The sequence below is a fragment of the Pagrus major genome, chromosome 23, assembly GCF_040436345.1.
Source record: "Pagrus major chromosome 23, Pma_NU_1.0".
NCBI classification, from domain to species: domain Eukaryota; kingdom Metazoa; phylum Chordata; class Actinopteri; order Spariformes; family Sparidae; genus Pagrus; species Pagrus major.
In genome coordinates, this window is record NC_133237.1 from 17264483 (window position 1) to 17283608 (window position 19126).

Genomic DNA, 19126 nt, shown 5'->3' on the forward strand with positions numbered 1-19126 from the left:
AAAAACAAGCAAACATAAAACTCTGAGGAGTTTACACAATGTTACTTTTAACCACAAGTAGGAGACACCTCCTCATCTGTCATCTGATGAGAAACTCTATTACAGTTACAAGCACTGTTGAAATAAAATACAAATCCATCAATGAAAATAGACTTTTGCTGTGTGAAATTGCTGTGAATTAAATCATTATTCATATTTGCTTCATCTGTAGCAATATGAGTGGCAATAACTACATCAACAAGTCTGAAAAGAGACTCCATGTGCCTACAGTCTCACAAAAACTGATTTCTTTGGTTTTTACTTTAGTAAAAAACAGTACTTTAAAAAAAACTAAATGCTTTTATTGAAATAATTCATGCAAAATACAGCAAAGCTAAAATATTCCCACCAACTATCAGAATTTCCCATTACTTTTTGTGGCAATCTGGCAATAATTTACAGAAGAGTTTTTTGTTTGAATTTTGTTTTAAAGAATTAAAATAAATACAAAGAGATTTCTGTTCACAGTTTTTTGTGTTTTTATTGAATGAGTCTTGAAAAAAGCAGCAGTGTCAAAGCTGAAACAACACCTCCACCTAACTGTCACAACATTTATTACAAGCATGCAGACACATCTTTTCTAACATGTGAACCTCGTCATGAGCAAACAGCACAAACAGTAAAGAAGCAGATGTGAAATGGTCGTTCTGCTCCTCTACTATTCTTCAGCGGGACAGTCGGACTTGTTGATGTTTTTCTCTGAAGTCTGGGAGCCCAAAGACACTTTACATGTGTAAGCCTTCAACATGTTCCAGTCTGACGTCTGGATGGCCAGATAGCTGCTGATTTGGAAAGTCTGGTCTGGTTGCTGAACAGCGGTGCTGGTAGAGATCCCACTGCTCACTTGACTCCCATCAGCAAACCAGCTCACATCTGCAAAAGGCACAGACTGACTGGACAGACAGACCAGACTGGCTTTGGTGGACTGGAGCTCAGCGCTGGACGGAGGGAAGACTGTGAGGACAGGAGGAGGGAGGCTGGAGCCTGAAAATACATGAAGGACGTTCATCAAATAACTAGACATTAAAAATCACTGATACAAAGCATGAGAGTAACAGATTCATGTATTAGTTGTGTTGACAATATAACAAACACCATGAAGAAATAAAGCATTTAAAATCTGTTATAGAAATTTGTATACGGTTATCTAAAATATGAGCAGTGGAAAACAAAATCTATCAAACTCAAATTTATAAATATTTTGAGTTCTTCAGTTTCATTTTTATGTCGTCAACAAATTCATAAAGTCACCTTTTGTGTCTTATAACATGATATAATTATATCAGTCACTGTGATAAATGACAGTATATCAGTAGTCTGTCTAACCACCAAAGAAAAAACTATATCTACATTAGAAACAGCCACAATAATATTCAGCATTACAAGACCTGTAATTTAGTTTTGACATCACAATGTGATTTACTCTTTAAAAACATAAAACTTGTCTGAAGTCATGACAACAAACCAGCACAACCTTGTAAATTTGTTCCAACTGTTATAAAGTATTTTTTAGAAAATGTTTGAAATATAGTGATCATTCACAGATCTTTCCTTTGCCTCAACAACATCTGGCATCAAAGACGATATAAAACAAAAACAAGTCTACTTGATCAATATTTTATAAAATTAGCAACATTTAAAATGATGATTTTCTCTCAATATGTATCAGAAAGTGAAAATCTATCCTGTTTTATGAGGAGTTCAAAAGTACTTACTTGTCACAATCAGCTTGGTGCCTTGTCCGAATACCACAGTGATTCAGTTTGTACACATGGCCGTACAAAAACCTCCTGACTCTCACTAATGAGGGGAGTGGAACTGAAACATCCTGTTGAGACCAACTTTCACTGTCAACATCTCTTTCACTTCATCAGTCTGCTTATATTCACAAACACTGCTGGACTTGAGGACTGATTCTCAGTCTGATGTTGCATCCTTTTGTTTTCATGGTGGAGATGTTCAGATATGATCAGTGAATTCAGTCCGATGTTAGTGATGAAAATGTTCTCCTTCAAAAGAGCAACATTCAGACAGTGCAGCTAATCTTGCATGACTGTTATTGACTGCAGGGATGGTGTGAGAGTCATTTTATGTTGAACTTGCTGAAACCAAAAGACGTCTTCAAACAATCAGATTCAATCAAAGCAGCTGATTTAATGTTAAAGACATAATTAACCCTGTGTTTTGTTTACAGTGTGGAGGTCATCCAGACGCCACTGCTCCATGTGTGTATATACAATTTGTCTTTTCTTGTGGCCAAATTACAACCCAACATGTAGAAAAATATTGAAGTGGTAGACCTCCACCTTCTACAAACTGGACTCGAACATTTAATGACGGCATTCAAATACAGAAATGACCATAAATCCTGGTTATGACACCAAATAAAGGAATACTTCATGTTTATATTATTATATGCTGCATGTAATATACGTACATGAACAGCTTCCTTTTGTTTGCCAACTTGTTGTACATCATCATGTTTTGCAGACCGGGTCTCTGAGACCACAAACAGAAGTAATTCATCATTTCCACTTACTGATTGATAAAGGTATTGACCACATAATGAATGAGTTCAGTGATGAGAGAGCTTAGTATGCAAACTTTTAGTTGAAATTGGTCCTCCAAGAATAGATTCAAGATTCTGGTTTGTTGTCTTTTATTAAAGTCTCATGTAGGGTAGTTATAGAGAGCATTAGTTGATGTGTCAGAGACCCAAAAAGCAGAAGTAGTTAGTGAGGAGCTTTTTGTCACAGTGTGAATCACTGTGATACGTTCTCCTTAGCAGAGTTGTCCCATGTCTGACAGTAATACACAGCAGAGTCTCCTGTCTCTGCTCTCTTTATGATGAACTGGTAATTTATGTTTGATGAGGCTTTAGAGTTGAATCGGTCTGAGGAGAATCCTGATCCAAAGCTGAGTGAACTGTCAGAATAGTAAAATCTCAGAACATACTGAGGAGCTTCACCAGGAACCTGTTTATACAAAAATACATAAACATTATCGTATCTCTGAATGTTACAGTTGAGAACGACCTCTTGTCCTGGAGAAACTGTGTGGACAGCAGGCGTCTGGGTCAGCACTATCACTGCATCAACATCTGTCAACACACACAGAAAAACACATGAGTGAGAGCTTTGTGTGTGAAAATATGGGCTGTCAAAGGAGAGAGAAGAATATCTTACATGTTAGAGCAGTGATGAGAGTGCAGAGGGTCCCCAGCATGTTGTCAGTGTGTGCTGTAAACGTCCCTTACTGTCCAGCTGAGAGGTGAGCAGGTTGGAGTGTGAGGAGAAGAGAGACTGAAGCTTATAAAGACACTGAGGAGAGGAGAAGAGGAGGAGGAGGAGCTTCAACTCAACACTGACTTCAGTCATTAATAAACTAAATAGATTTTGTTTTCACATTAACACATTTAGATTGTTTCAAAAACCTTTTTCATAACTTCTGTTGTTCACAAAGACCTTCATGTTGTTAGAAGTCTGTTGATGTCATTTTAGTAATAAATCCAGTTGTGTTATCACCTTAATTTTCTCTCTGCTTTGTTCTATTTTTCCACTGATGACACTTAAAATACTCCTTCATGGGTTCATAGTTTAATGTTATATTGAACTGAACTCTTGAGGTTGTAAATAAGTCCAGTGAAAAGGTTTCAGTATCAAAGACCACATGTTGTAAATTCAAATGCTCACTTCATATTTATTTTAAGATGATCAATGTTTCATTATTTCTGATCGTTCTCATTTCTCTCAGCTCAGGTTTATCACCAATTTTCAAATAATTTGCTATCAGTGAAGTAGCACCATATTAATGCAGGCCCAAGTGTCCATGTGTTTGTGTAACATGCATCAGAGGATTTAATCAAGAGGGATTTTTCACATTATTTGTGTCAGCGAATGAGAATCTGCTGCAGACTTTCTATAACTTCATTATTTTATCCTGCACGATAAGAATCATTGTTATTTGGTGTAAAGACTGATTTTTACAACAGTGTGAACAGATCTTAACTTGTGTTTTAGTGGTTGACTTTTACTGGTGAGCATGTTGTTTTTCCATGTGTTAAAGTATGTACACATGGCACACTGTATATAACTACCACTGACAAAGAGGTGAGGATTTATTTATGAATCCAACTGAAGAGTTTAGAAGGTTAAAATATATTTTGAATGTAAAAGTGAGGAGGTTACAGAAACATTATCTAATGGCTTCACTCTCAGTCAAAATGTATCAGCAGGTCAAAAAGCAGAAGTATTCAGTGAGGAGGTTTTTGTCACAGTGTAAATCACTGTGATACCTCCTCCTTAGCAGAGTCATCCCATGTTTCACAGTAATAGACTGCTGAGTCTCCCTCCCCCACATTGTTGATTATCAAACGATAATCTGATTGTGACTGATGAGTAGATGTGAACTTTGGATAGGAGAAACCAGAACCATACGTTGGAGAGCTTTCACTGCGATAAAACCTCAACACAAACTGAGGAACTCCTCCAGGAATCTGTTTATACCACCAAGCATAACTGTTAGTAACAGTCCCCAGGTTACAGTCCATGGTGGCTGTCTCTCCTCTCCTCAGCGTCACAACAGGAGGCTTCTGTGTCACCACCGTCGCACCACTCACACCTGGAAACAACAAGATGACATGGAGTCAAGAGAAACACAGAGACTGATGAATCCAACATGAGGTCAAAGCTGCAGTCAGTCAGCCTCCTTACATGTTAGAGCAGTGATGAGAGTGCAGAGGGTCCCCAGCATGTTGTCAGTGTGTGCTGTAAACGTCCCTTACTGTCCAGCTGAGAGGTGAGCAGGTTGGAGTGTGAGGAGAAGAGAGACTGAAGCTTATAAAGACACTGAGGAGAGGAGAAGAGGAGGAGGAGGAGCTTCAACACTCTACACTGACTTCAGTCATTAATAAACTAAATTGTGTTTGTGGATTCACATCACATTTTTTATTATTATACATATTTAACTTCACATAAAAGTATGTGAGGATTTAATGTATTTACATTATGACTTCCTGTGCTTCAGTAATAATCACTTCTCACAATACAGAGATGTTTTTTATCTCTATTGTCACATCATTCAAATAATCAGAAAAAAGGCCAATAAGATCGTTAAACTTCAAGATAAGTTTTATTTCACAAAACCATCCTGTGGAGCTGAATGACTTCCAACCTGTGGTCCTCACATCAGTCTTGATTTATATGTCTGTAGAGACTCGTGCTACCCCACCTCCTCTCAAAAGTAAGCCCAACCTTTAATTTGCTGCAGTTTACCTTCAGGAAAAAACACTCAGTAGTGGACGCAGTGATGTCTGTATAAAACATCACTGACAATCACGAAGGAAAGATCAAGATCAAAGATCATCCCGACATGATCCTGTGGATACTGGACCTCCTCCTCAAAAGGGAGCAGTTTGTGAGGATCAACAGCTCCACCTCTCCTGTCACGATCACATCCACCAGCACCAGATGACGCTGCATCGGTCCACACCTCCGACAGCCACCACCATTTTGAGGAGGAATCAAAGAAGCTGCACCGTGAGGAAGATGACAGAGCTTCTCATAGACTTCTAGAGGGAGGCTGACCCTGTCCCACAAATCACTATAAACTGAGAGACTGTGGAGAGGGTGAGCAGCTACAAGTACCTCGGGACCAGGGAAGCAGGAAGTCAGTCACAGCTGGAGGTGCTGAGGGGTCAGTCTATAGGATGATGTCATAGTAAATGGTGAGTGACATTCATGGATTTGCCACATTAACATGTATCCAATCATTATTAACAATAATTTATATCAATTTGAGAACGTCTTGTACTACAGCAGACAGCAAACTGGAACACAAACACATCATAGTTCAAAGCAGCAACATCAACTACAGTCAACAACAGCAAGGAGACGAAGAGGGGGAGAAGTTCCCCAGACTTCCTTATAAAATCACTCAATTTTGTGGGTTGTTGTGTTGGAGAAACTAATTATTTTCAGCCTTCTTGTAAATTCAGCGTATGTTATAGCCTGGTATTAAGGGGTGCTGCAGCCTCCTCAACACATCCTTGGTCCCTCATCAATGCTGGAGACCAACATTAACACTGGGCCAACCTTCATCACTAACACATAAATCCTCTATGCTGTATGCTGTCGCTTCTTGGCTCCTCGGTTGACTTTTCTTTAAGAAAGAAAATAAATAAAGGGACTTGAAAAGTAAATGAAACACATCATAGATCTGTAAATCTATCTATCTATCTAAAACTGTCAGCCTGTTGATGGACTTGTTACACACAAACTGAGTGTTTCACAGCTTTTCTTTGGTCCTCTGCAGTTGTCAGAGGATTCAACACAAGAATCTGAAATTACCCAAAGTCTCCGGGGCCGAGTCCTGATTTGATCAGGACTTTCTGTTTAAATAAAAAAAATACTGTTTTGTCGAACAATTACCTTGTTGTGTAAATATGCTTGTATTTTCATTTGTATTGTGTGTGCAAATGAGTGTATTCATGATTGTGTATGGTGGCTTTCTTCAGTCAAGGTTTGTTAGAGTCTCAAAAAGCAGAAGTATTCATTGAGGAGGTTTTTGTCACAGTGTAAATCACTGTGATACGTGCTCCTTGGCTGAGTCATCCCATGTGTTACAGTGATAGACTGCTGAGTCTCCCTCCTCCACATTGTTGATGATCAGACGATGATCTGATCGTGACTGATGAGTAGATGTGAACTTTGGAGAGGAGAAACCAGAACCATACGTTGGAGATCCATTGGGAATATAAAAATACAACACAAACTGAGGAACTCCTCCTGGGATCTGTTTATACCAGCGAGCAGAAGCATCAGTAACAGTCCCCAGGTTACAGTCCATGGTGGCTGTCTCTCCTCTCCTCAGCGTCACAACAGGAGGCTTCTGTGTCACCACCGTCGCACCACTCACACCTGGAAACAACAAGATGACATGGAGTCAAGAGAAACACACAGACTGATGAATCCAACATGAGGTCAAAGCTGCAGTCAGTCAGCCTCCTTACATGTTAGAGCAGTGATGAGAGTGCAGAGGGTCCCCAGCATGTTGTCAGTGTGTGCTGTAAACGTCCCTTACTGTCCAGCTGAGAGGTGAGCAGGTTGGAGTGTGAGGAGAAGAGAGACTGAAGCTTATAAAGACACTGAGGAGAGGAGAAGAGGAGGAGGAGGAGCTTCAACTCAACACTGACTTCAGCCATTAATAAATGACATCATGTGATAATTCTTAATATAATTTTATCTCTTTGAAGGTTCATGTTTTCTTCCAGGTGTATATCACAGCATTAAAATAGTAAACAGTGTTATATATAATAAGCAGGGTGTTGAGATTATGTAACTGTTTATCTTCAACTCAGTTTCATCAGCTGTCCAATAATTTATTCTCACTGCAGTAGATCCTTATTAATGCAGACTCCACTGTTTGATTTATTGTTATTATTATATTATATTATATTATATTATATTATATTATATTATATTATATTATATTATATTATATTATATTATATTATATTATTACATTATACTATATAACACATCATGAATCCCTCAATTTGATATGTTTTCAGTTGGATAAAATATGTTCATCGGTTGTGTTTTATCTGCAGATGACATAACTTTTCATTTTGTAACTTCTGGTTGTCAGATGATCTTTGAACTTGTTCATGAAGAAGGAAAAATGCAACTTACAACTTAATGCAGGAGTTTGTTCAACAATCATCACTATATGTGCAGGGTAAAGGTTTGCATTTACATTTTCCAGACAATCTGAATTTAGATCAGCAAATTAGAATCTGCTGCAAATACGATCACCTGATTCTTCAATGATGAGTGAAGATAAACATCAATATTTACAGTAAACAATCATTTTTACAACACTGTAATAGATCATAACTTGTGTTTGAGTGGTTTACATCAACTGGTGAGCATGTTGTCTGTTTTTGTGTTAAAACATGACTACCAACAAGATCTGAGGATTTATTTAAGAATCCAGTTAATGGGTTAATAAGTTTCAAATATATATTTTGAATATGTCAGTGCAGGGAAGTTGCAGACTAGATTGGCCGTCAAAATGTATCAGCAGGTCAAAAAGCAGAAGCATTCAGTGAGGAGGTTTTTGTCACGGTGTAAATCACTGTGATACGTACTCATTAACAGAGCTGTCCCATGTTTTACAGTAATAGACTGCTGAGTCTCCCTTCTCCACATTGTTGATGATCAGACGATGATCTGATTGTGACTGATGAGTAGATGTGAACTTTGGAGAGGAGAAACCAGAACCGTACGTTGGAGATCCATTGGGAATATAAAAATACAACACAAACTGAGGAACTCCTCCTGGGATCTGTTTATACCAGCGAGCAGCACTACCAGTAACAGTCCCCAGGTTACAGTCCATGGTGGCTGTCTCTCCTCTCCTCAGCGTCACAACAGGAGGCTTCTGTGTCACCACCGTCGCACCACTCACACCTGGAAACAACAAGATGACATGGAGTCAAGAGAAACACACAGACTGATGAATCCAACATGAGGTCAAAGCTGCAGTCAGTCAGCCTCCTTACATGTTAGAGCAGTGATGAGAGTGCAGAGGGTCCCCAGCATGTTGTCAGTGTGTGCTGAGAATGGCCTTGTAACTTGGAAAGTGAGCTTACTGCTGACAGATTAGAGGCTTTGGAGGATGAGGAGAGGAGGTGCTGGAGGAGCAATTTAATACAGCACTGAAACTGAGAGTGACTGACAGGAGGAGGAGCTCTGCTTCAGTCTGCATGCTTTGTCACATGTGTTGCTCTCTTATCTTCTGTAAAGGGAAAAGTCTTTTCTGTCTCCATTATTGTCCATGTAGGAAACGTCTCCCCCCTGAGCCCAAAATATTACAACATCATGATGTGAAAAAGACGTCCTGCAGTTTTATTGTCATACATTTGTTTCTCTGCTCACTTCCTAATACATGTGATTTAATTCATCTGCCTCTGATCTCACAGAGAGCTGACACTTGACCTCTTCATTTACATGGAGCTATTAATAAGGAGAGGAGGCCTGCAGGTGCATCCTGGGAAGGAAGAGAGGGAGGAGTAGAGAGGTGACGCTTCACTGACGGAGGATGAAAACTCAGTTTCATTTGCTCATTTATTTGATTTTTCTAACGTCTTCATTATGGCAGGCAACTAAAACCAGACAAAGTAATATTACTCTCTATGTTGTGATTTTATTTCAAATTAATATCTAATAACAAGGAAGTTTTCTGAATTTAAAGACACATATTCAAATGATAATTAAACAGAAATATGTCTGTTATCTAAGTGTCCTGAATTAACTCTACTGTGGAACATTATAGTGTTTTAAATTATGTTTTCAATATAACAAATAAATACAAAGAGATTTTTGTTCACAGTTTTTTGTGTTTTTATTGAATGAGTCTTGAAAAAAGCAGCAGTGTCAAAGCTGAAACAACACCTCCACCTAACTGTCACAACATTTATTACAAGCATGCAGACGCATCTTTTCTAACATGTGAACCTCGTCATGAGCAAACAGCACAAACAGTAAAGAAGCAGATGTGAAATGGTCGTTCTGCTCCTCTACTATTCTTCAGTGGGACAGTCGGACTTGTTGATGTTTTTCTCTGAAGTCTGGGAGCCCAAAGACACTTTACATGTGTAAACCTTGTCCATGTTCCAGTCTGACGTCTGGATGGCCAGATAGCTGCTGATTTGGAAAGTCTGGTCTGGTTGCTGAACAGCGCTGCTGGTAGAGATCCCACTGCTCACTGGACTCCCACCAGCAAACCAGCTCACATCTGCAAAAGGCACAGACTGACTGGACAGACAGACCAGACTGGCTTTGGTGGACTGGAGCTCAGCGCTGGACGGAGGGAAGACTGTGAGGACAGGAGGAGGGAGGCTGGAGCCTGAAAATACATGAAGAACGTTCATCAAATAACTAGACATTAAAAATCACTGATACAAAGCATGAGAGTAACAGATTCATGTATTAGTTGTGTTGACAATATGACAAACATCATGAAGAAATAAAGCATTTTAAATCTGTGATAAACAAATTTATATACGATTATCTAAAATATGAGCAGTGGAAAACTAAATCTATCAAACACAAATTTATAAATGTTTTGAGTTCTTCAGTTTCATTTTTATGTTGGCAACAAATTCATAAAGTCACCTGTTGTGTCTTATAACATGATATAATTATATCAGTCGCTGTGATAAATGACAGTATATCAGTAGTCTCTCTAACCACCAAAGAAAAAACTATATTTAAATTAGAAACAGCAACAATAATATTCAGCTACATTACAAGACCTGTAATTTAGTTTTGACATCACAATGTGATTTACTCTTTAAAAACATAAAACTTGTCTGAAGTCATGAAAATCAAAGAGCATAATCTATCAACTGTTAAAAGTATTTTTTAGAAAATGTTTTGAATATAGTGATCATTCACAGATCTTTCCTCTGCCTCAACAACATCTGGCATCAAAGACGACGTAAAAGAAAAATCAACATGATGAATATTTTATAAAATTAGCAACATTTAAAATGATGATTTTCTCTCAATATGTATCAGAAAGTGAAAATCTGTCCTGTTTTATGAGGAGTTCAAAAGTACTTACTTGTCACAATCAGCTTGGTGCCTTGTCCAAATACCACAGTGATTCAGTTTGTACACATGGCCGTACAAAAACCTCCTGACTCTCACTGATGAGGGGAGTGGAACTGAAACATCCTGTTGAGACCAACTTTCACTGTCAACATCACTTTCACTTCATCAGTCTGCTTATATTCACATAAGTTAACATATATATATATATATGTTGCATCCTTTTGTTTTCATGGTGGAGATGTTCAAAGTCCAGATATGATCATCAAACTGAGAAGAACAATCATGAAAACGCTCTCAGAATTCATCAAAGCTGCAGTGAGTCTCTCACTGAGGTTTTTGTCACAGTGTGAATCACTGTGATACAGCTGCATCAGCAGAGTCGTCATATGTCTGACAGTAATACACAGCAGAGTCTCCTGTCTCTGCTCTCTTTATGATGAACTGGTAATTTATGTTTGATGAGGCTTTAGAGTTGAATCGGTCTGAGGAGAATCCTGATCCAAAGCTGAGTGAACTGTCATCGTAGTCAAATCTCAGAACAAACTGAGGAGCTTCACCAGGAACCTGTTTATACCATCTGACATAATTACTGTCATATCTCTGAATGTTGCAGTTGAGAACGACCTCTTGTCCTGGAGAAACTGTGTGGACAGCAGGCGTCTGGGTCAGCACTATCACTGCATCAACATCTGTCAACACACACAGAAAAACACATGAGTGAGAGCTTTGTGTGTGAAAATATGGGCTGTGAAAGGAGAGAGAAGAATATCTTACATGTTAGAGCAGTGATGAGAGTGCAGAGGGTCCCCAGCATGTTGTCAGTGTGTGCTGTAAACGTCCCTTATTGTCCAGCTGAGAGGTGAGCAGGTTGGAGTGTGAGGAGAAGAGAGACTGAAGCTTATAAAGACACTGAGGAGAGGAGAAGAGGAGGAGGAGGAGCTTCAACACTCAACACTGACTTCAGTCATTAATAAACTAAATTGTGTTTGTGGTTTCACATCACATTTATAATTTCATACCCAAACTTATTAGGATATATTTAACTTCACATAAAAGTATGTGAGGATTTAATATATTTACATCATCATGACCACCTCTGATTCAATAATAATCACTTCTCATAAAACAGAGATGTTTTTTATCTCTATTGTCACATCATTCAAATAATCATAAAAAAGGCCAACGAGATCATTAAACATCAAGAGAAGTTTTGGTCATCCCGACATGATCCTGTGGATACTGGACCTCCTCCTCAAAAGGGAGCAGTTTGTGAGGATCAACAGCTCCACCTCTGCTGTCATGATCACATCCACCAGCACCAGATGACGCTGCATCGGTCCACACCTCCGACAGCCACCGCCATTTTGAGGAGGAATCAAAGAAGCTGCGCCGTGAGGAAGATGACGGAGCTTCTCATAGACCTCTAGAGGGAGGCTGACCCTGTCCCACAAATCACACTAAACTGAAAGACTGTGGAGAGGGTGAGAAGTTACAAGTACCTCAGGACCAGGGAAGCAGGAAGTCAGTCACAGCTGGAGGTGCTGAGGGGTCAGTCTATAGAATGATGTCATAGTAAATGGTGTGTGACATTCATGTTTTTTTGCATTCATTTGAATGGCACATTAACATGTATCTAAACGTTATTAACAATAATTTATATCAATTTGAGAATGTCTTGTACTACAGCAGACAGCAAACTGGAACACAAACACATTATAGTTCAAAGCAGCAACATCAACTACAGTCAACAACAGCAAGGAGACGAAGAGGGGGAGAAGTTCCCCAGACTTCCTTATAAAATCGCTCTATTTTGTGGGTTGTTGTGTCGGAGAAACTAATTATTTTCAGCCTTCTTGTAAATTCAGCATATGTTATAGCCTGGTATTAAGGGGTGCTGCAGCCTCCTCAACACATCCTTGGTCCCTCATCCATGCTGGAGACCAACATTAACACTGGTCCAACCTTCATCACTAACACATAAATCCTCTATGCTGTATGCTGTCGCTTTAAAAAATTAATAAAGGGATTTGAAAAGTAAATGAAACACATCATAGATCTGTAAATCTATCTATCTATCTAAAACTGTCAGCCTGTTGATGGACTTGTTACACACAAACTGAGTGTTTCACAGCTTTTCTTTGGTCCTCTGCAGTTGTCAGTGGATTCAACACAAGAATCTGAAATTACCCAAAGTCTCCGGGGCCGAGTCCTGATTTGATCAGGACCTTCTGTTTAAATAAAAAAATACTGTTTTGTCCGACAGTTACCTTTCTGTGTAAATATCCTTATATCTTTGTTTGTATTGTGTGTGCACATGAGTGTATTCATGATTGTGTATGGTGGCTTCCTTCAGTCAAGGTTTGCTAGAGTCTCAAAAAGCAGAAGTATTCAGTGAGGAGGTTTTTGTCACAGTGTAAATCACTGTGATACGTGCTCCTTAGCAGAGTCGTCCCATGTTGTACAGTGATAGACTGCTGAGTCTCCCTCCTCCACATTGTTGATGATCAAACGATAATCTGATTGTGACTGATGAGTAGATGTGAACTTTGGAGAGGAGAAACCAGAACCATACGTTGGAGAGCTATAGCTGTGATGAAACTTCAGTACATACTGAGGAACTCCTCCTGGGATCTGTTTATACCAGCGAGCAGAAGTATCAGTAACAGTCCCCAGGTTACAGTCCATGGTGGCTGTCTCTCCTCTCCTCAGCGTCACAACAGGAGGCTTCTGTGTCACCACCGTCGCACCACTCACACCTGGAAACAACAAGATGACATGGAGTCAAGAGAAACACACAGACTGATGAATCCAACATGAGGTCAAAGCTGCAGTCAGTCAGCCTCCTTACATGTTAGAGCAGTGATGAGAGTGCAGAGGGTCCCCAGCATGTTGTCAGTGTGTGCTGAGAATGGCCTTGTAACTTGGAAAGTGAGCTTACTGCTGACAGATTAGAGGCTTTGGAGGATGAGGAGAGGAGGTGCTGGAGGAGCAATTTAATACAGCACTGAAACTGAGAGTGACTGACAGGAGGAGGAGCTCTGCTTCAGTCTGCATGCTTTGTCAAACGTGTTGCTCTCTTATCTTCTGTAAAGGGAAAAGTCTTTTCTGTCTCCATTATTGTCCATGTAGGAAACGTCTCCCCCCTGAGCCCAAAATATTACAACATCATGATGTGAAAAAGACGTCCTGCAGTTTTATTGTCATACATTTGTTTCTCTGCTCACTTCCTAATACATGTGATTTAATTCAGTTGCCTCTGATCTCACAGAGAGCTGACACTTGATCTCTTCATTTACATGGAGCTATTAATAAGTAGAGGAGGCCTGCAGGTGCATCCTGGGAAGGAAGAGAGGGAGGAGTAGAGAGGTGACGCTTCACTGACGGAGGATGAAAACTCAGTTTCATTTGCTCATTTTATCTGATTTTTCTAACGTCTTCATTGTTGCAGGCAACTAAAACCAGACAAAGTAATATTACTCTCTATGTTGTGATTTTATTTCAAATTAATATCTAATAACAAGGAAGTTTTCGGAATTTAAAGACACATATACAAATGATAATTAATCAGAAATATGTCTGTTATCTAAGTGTCCTGAATTAACTCTAATGTGGAATATTATAGTGTTTTAAATGATGTTTTCAATAATACAAATAAATACAAAGAGATTTCTGTTCACAGTTTTTTGTGTTTTTATTGAATGAGTCTTGAAAAAAGCAGCAGTGTCAAAGCTGAAACAACACCTCCACCTAACTGTCACAACATTTATTACAAGCATGCAGACACATCTTTTCTAACATGTGAACCTCGTCATGAGCAAACAGCACAAACAGTAAAGAAGCAGATGTGAAATGGTCGTTCTGCTCCTCTACTATTCTTCAGTGGGACAGTCGGACTTGTTGATGTTTTTCTCTGAAGTCTGGGAGCCCAAAGACACTTTACATGTGTAAGCCTTCAACATGTTCCAGTCTGACGTCTGGATGGCCAGATAGCTGCTGATTTGGAAAGTCTGGTCTGGTTGCTGAACAGCGCTGCTGGTAGAGATCCCACTGCTCACTGGACGCCCATCAGCAAACCAGCTCACATCTGCAAAAGGCACAGACTGACTGGACAGACAGACCAGACTGGCTTTGGTGGACTGGAGCTCAGCGCTGGACGGAGGGAAGACTGTGAGGACAGGAGGAGGGAGGCTGGAGCCTGAAAATACATGAAGGACGTTCATCAAATAACTAGACATTAAAAATCACTGATACAAAGCATGAGAGTAACAGATTCATGTATTAGTTGTGTTGACAATATGACAAACATCATGAAGAAATAAAGCATTTTAAATCTGTGATAAACAAATTTAGAAACGATTATCTAAAATATGAGCAGTGGAAAACAAAATCTATCAAACTCAAATTTATAAATATTTTGAGTTCTTCAGTTGCATTTTTATGTTGGCAACAAATTCATAAAGTCACCTGTCTTATAACATGATATAATTATATCAGTCGCTGTGATAAATGACAGTATATCAGTAGTCTGTCTACCACCAAAGAAAAAACTATATTTAAATTAGAAACAGCCACAATAATATTCAGCTACATTACAAGACCTGTAGTTTAGTTTTGACATCACAATGTGATTTACTCTTTAAAAACATAAAACTTGTCTGAAGTCATGAAAATCAAAGAACATAATCTATCAACTGTTAAAAAGTATTTTTTAGAAAATGTTTTAAATATAGTGATCATTCACAGATCTTTCCTTTCCCTCAACAACATCTGGCATCAAAGACGATGTAAAACAAAAATCAACATGATCAATATTTTATAAAATTAGCAACATTTAAAATGATGATTTTCTCTCAATATGTATCAGAAAGAGAAAATCTGTCCTGTTTTATGAGGAGTTCAAAAGTACTTACTTGTCACAATCAGCTTGGTGCCTTGTCCGAATACCACAGTGATTCAGTTTGTACACATGGCCGTACAAAAACCTCCTGACTCTCACTAATGAGGGGAGTGGAACTGAAACATCCTGTTGAGACCAACTTTCACTGTCAACATCTCTTTCACTTCATCAGTCTGCTTATATTCACAAACACTGCTGGACTTGAGGACTGATTCTCAGTCTGATGTTGCACCCTTTTATTTTCATGGTGGAGATGTTCGGATATGATCAGTGAATTCAGTCTGATGTTAGTGATGAAAATGTTCTCCTTCAAAAGAGCAACATTCAGACAGTGCAGCTAATCTTGCATGAGTGTTATTGACTGCAGGGATGGTGTGAGAGTCATTTTATGTTGAACTTGCTGAAACCAAAAGACGTCTTCAAACAATCAGATTTAATCAAAGCAGCTGATTTAATGTTAAAGACATAATTAACCCTGTGTTTTGTTGACAGTGTGGAGGTCATCCAGACACCACTGCTCCATGTGTGTATATACAATTTGTCTTTTCTTGTGGCCAAATTACAACCCAACATGTAGAAAAATATTGAAGTGGTAGACCTCCACCTTCTACAAACTGGACTCAAACATTTAATGACGGCATTCAAATACAGAAATGACCATAAATCCTGGTTATGACACCAAATAAAGGAATACTTCATGTTTATATTATTATATGCTGCATGTAATATACGTACATGAACAGCTTCCTTTTGTTTGCCAACTTGTTGTACATCATCATGTTTTGCAGACCAGGTCTCTGACACCACAAACAGAAGTAATTCATCATTTCCACTTACTGATTGATGAAGGTATTGACCACATAATGAATGAGTTCAGTGATGAGAGAGCTTAGTATGCAAACTTTTAGTTGAAATTGGTCCTCCAAGAATAGATTCAAGATTCTTGTTTGTTGTCTTTTCTTAAAGTCTCATGTAGGGTAGTTATAGAGAGCATTAGTTGATGTGTCCCAAAAAGCAGAAGTAGTTAGTGAGGAGGTTTTTGTCACAGTGTGAATCACTGTGATACGTGCTCCTTAGCAGAGTTGTCCCATGTATGACAGTAATACACAGCAGAGTCTCCTGTCTCTGCTCTCTTTATGATGAACTGGTAATCTATGTTTGATGAGGCTTTAGAGTTGAATCGGTCTGAGGAGAATCCTGATCCAAAGTTGGGTGAACTGTCAGAATGGTGGAATTTAAGAACATACTGAGGAGCTGCACCAGGAACCTGTTTATACCATCTAGCAGAATAACCATCATCCCTCTGAATGTTGCAGTTGAGAACGACCTCTTGTCCTGGAGAAACTGTGTGGACAGGAGGCGTCTGGGTCAGCACTTTCGCTGCATCAGCATCTGTCAACACACACAGAAAAACACATGAGTGAGAGGTTTGTGTGTGAAAATATGGGCTGTGAAAGGAGAGAGAAGAATATCTTACATGTTAGAGCAGTGATGAGAGTGCAGAGGGTCCCCAGCATGTTGTCAGTGTGTGCTGTAAACGTCCCTTACTGTCCAGCTGAGAGGTGAGCAGGTTGGAGTGTGAGGAGAAGAGAGACTGAAGCTTATAAAGACACTGAGGAGAGGAGAAGAGGAGGAGGAGGAGCTTCAACTCAACACTGACTTCAGTCATTGATAAACTAAATTGTGTTTGTGGATTCACATTGTGTCATTGATTCATTTCACACCAACAGTCTCATATTTCATAACTTTTTCTGGATCTCAACCCCCCACAACACACTGGTGATTCTTCTTCATTTTAACCCCCTGCTCAAGTGGCTTGTTTTTATCATGTGTTTTGTAAGCACTGCATGGACCCCACCTTGTCACATGTCTGACATTACACATCCAGACCTAAATCAGCACGATTCATTCCACTCTCCCCTAGATGTGATTGTGTATCGTCCTTAAACTGTGCAACTGTTCTTCCCCCAAGACAATATTTTTTTTTATCTCTCTTTGCAACTGTTGTGTTTTTATTGTATTGACCAAAACCACTGACTCCCGACTTTTATTACTTTAATGTGTCTGTTAGTACCAGTCTGTAATTTTCTCTGTGAGGCACTGTGGTCAACTCTATAATAGTTGTATTTTATTTATGTCTTATGGATTACTTTTTTTACATCTTTACTTTTTTTAAGCTATTGCAATCTATGGAGTCTTTTTTTCTTCTGTCTGTATTGTTAAAGCTTCAAATCATGTTTTCAGAACATCTTGACAAAGCAAAACTAGCCAGCAGGCGGACATTGTTACATTTACAGACATTTTGATAAATGTGCCTTGGCCTTATGAATAAATAACTGAAATATGATATGGAACATTTGCTTTCTTAAAGTTTATTTTATAAAAAAACAAAACTGACTTGACTGAAGGGAAAATGTGATATCCTTATCTTTAATATTATGAACTTCAGAGGTAATCTAAGATTAATTTTGGGTTTAAAGGTGCACTGTGTAGTTTTAGGGAAGACATTTTAATCAGAAGAGAAAAATCTTCATTGACTTCTTTTTTTTCTGCCTCAACAAACTAAATAAACAAACTCTCTTTGTTTTCATGACTGAATAAACTGAATAAACAAACTGACCTTAAAGGACAACACAGTTTCATACTGTTTTACTTTGTTTATATGTGGCGGACCCTGCCAACTTTCTAGCTTCAAACAGTGTTCTGGGACCTTATTAACCTCTGAGAACAGCTTGTTTATTCAGTTATGGAAAATATAAATATTTCTGAGTTTGTATTATTATCTTACCAAAATTGTAAATATTACCTGTCTGAGTGTCTGAATTTTTTTTTTTTTTAAATACATAGTTCCCCCTTTAAATAGTCCACAGTGTATATAGGCCGTCACTCCTTATGTCTGGGTTGATATAGTTTTCTTCAGGTTTTGAAACATACATTTAGTAATAGTACACTAATCAAGGAAAAGAAAATGTAATCCTACATTCTTATATCACTTCCTGCACACCTTTCTTCATTTTCTTTTCACTAACATACAATTAGCTTTATATTACAGCAAACTGCGCTGATTAAAGTCGAGGAAACACATTCTGAACTTCTGTAGATGACTTGTTTTCAGCAGTGCAGCACTGTAACTTGATGTTTTTCTTTTCGTGCATAGTAATGGTGACTTGGTGTGTGCATTATACTTGGAGTCAGTCTTATGAAGCAAGATTAATTTAGTTTTATTATTGTTATATTGACTATTCATCATCACCTCACCAAAGGAGTTACTCTGGAAGTTATTTATCTCAGATTTGATAAACTTTCTATTTCTTGAAACAAGTTGAGTGCAAATAGACACAAGTTCTTCATAATTAATTTGAAAGTGTCAAAGAGTATTAAACACTTAATAAATCATGTGTAAAACTTGCATTTTAATTCCCTGTTGTGCACTTAAGGAGGTTCAAAAGGGGCATTTTTTTTATAACACCTTTACTATGAATCATGATGTGCAGAGATCTTTAAAAAGAGGAACTATTGAGTGAGGAGGTTTTTGTCACAGTGTAAATCACTGTGATACGTGCTCCTTAGC

General features: G+C 38.6%; 3 protein-coding genes across 3 annotated transcripts; all 3 read right to left on the reverse strand.

Moving 5' to 3' along the window:
• Window positions 1-516: 516 nt before the first annotated feature.
• Window positions 517-4829, reverse strand: LOC141019670 (immunoglobulin lambda-1 light chain-like). The gene is made up of 4 exons (XM_073494653.1): window positions 4752-4829; window positions 4335-4659; window positions 1755-1789; window positions 517-1023 (listed from the first exon to the last, which is right to left on the reverse strand). The coding sequence occupies exons 1-4, from the start codon at window positions 4789-4791 to the stop codon at window positions 698-700; spliced, it is 726 nt and encodes a 241-aa protein (XP_073350754.1). The 5' UTR covers window positions 4792-4829; the 3' UTR covers window positions 517-697.
• A 4596-nt stretch (window positions 4830-9425) lies between these two features.
• LOC141019721 (immunoglobulin lambda-1 light chain-like) lies at window positions 9426-11516 on the reverse strand. Its single transcript, XM_073494713.1, has 4 exons — window positions 11433-11516; window positions 11023-11347; window positions 10669-10703; window positions 9426-9948 (listed from the first exon to the last, which is right to left on the reverse strand). Exons 1-4 carry the CDS (start codon window positions 11470-11472, stop codon window positions 9623-9625), a joined length of 726 nt encoding a protein of 241 aa, XP_073350814.1. The 5' UTR covers window positions 11473-11516; the 3' UTR covers window positions 9426-9622.
• Window positions 11517-14346: 2830 nt separating this feature from the next.
• Window positions 14347-17087, reverse strand: LOC141019598 (immunoglobulin lambda-1 light chain-like). The gene is made up of 4 exons (XM_073494564.1): window positions 17033-17087; window positions 16622-16947; window positions 15569-15602; window positions 14347-14853 (listed from the first exon to the last, which is right to left on the reverse strand). Exons 1-4 carry the CDS (start codon window positions 17070-17072, stop codon window positions 14528-14530), a joined length of 726 nt encoding a protein of 241 aa, XP_073350665.1. The 5' UTR covers window positions 17073-17087; the 3' UTR covers window positions 14347-14527.
• Between the last annotated feature and the right edge of the window lie 2039 nt (window positions 17088-19126).

Coding starts and splice junctions, on each gene's coding strand:
- LOC141019670 (XM_073494653.1), bottom strand. CDS start 4,791: ATGCTGGGGACCCTCTGCACTCTCATCACTGCTCTAACAT. Junction 1,790..4,334: donor GATGACTCTGCTAAGGAGGA/GGTATCACAGTG, acceptor CTGAATCACTGT/GGTATTCGGACAAGGCACCA. Junction 1,024..1,754: donor CACCAAGCTGATTGTGACAA/GTAAGTACTTTT, acceptor ATGTATTTTCAG/GCTCCAGCCTCCCTCCTCCT.
- LOC141019721 (XM_073494713.1), bottom strand. CDS start 11,472: ATGCTGGGGACCCTCTGCACTCTCATCACTGCTCTAACAT. Junction 11,348..11,432: donor TCTCATCACTGCTCTAACAT/GTAAGATATTCT, acceptor GTGTGTTGACAG/ATGTTGATGCAGTGATAGTG. Junction 9,949..10,668: donor CACCAAGCTGATTGTGACAA/GTAAGTACTTTT, acceptor ATGTATTTTCAG/GCTCCAGCCTCCCTCCTCCT.
- LOC141019598 (XM_073494564.1), bottom strand. CDS start 17,072: ATGCTGGGGACCCTCTGCACTCTCATCACTGCTCTAACAT. Junction 16,948..17,032: donor TCTCATCACTGCTCTAACAT/GTAAGATATTCT, acceptor GTGTGTTGACAG/ATGCTGATGCAGCGAAAGTG. Junction 14,854..15,568: donor CACCAAGCTGATTGTGACAA/GTAAGTACTTTT, acceptor ATGTATTTTCAG/GCTCCAGCCTCCCTCCTCCT.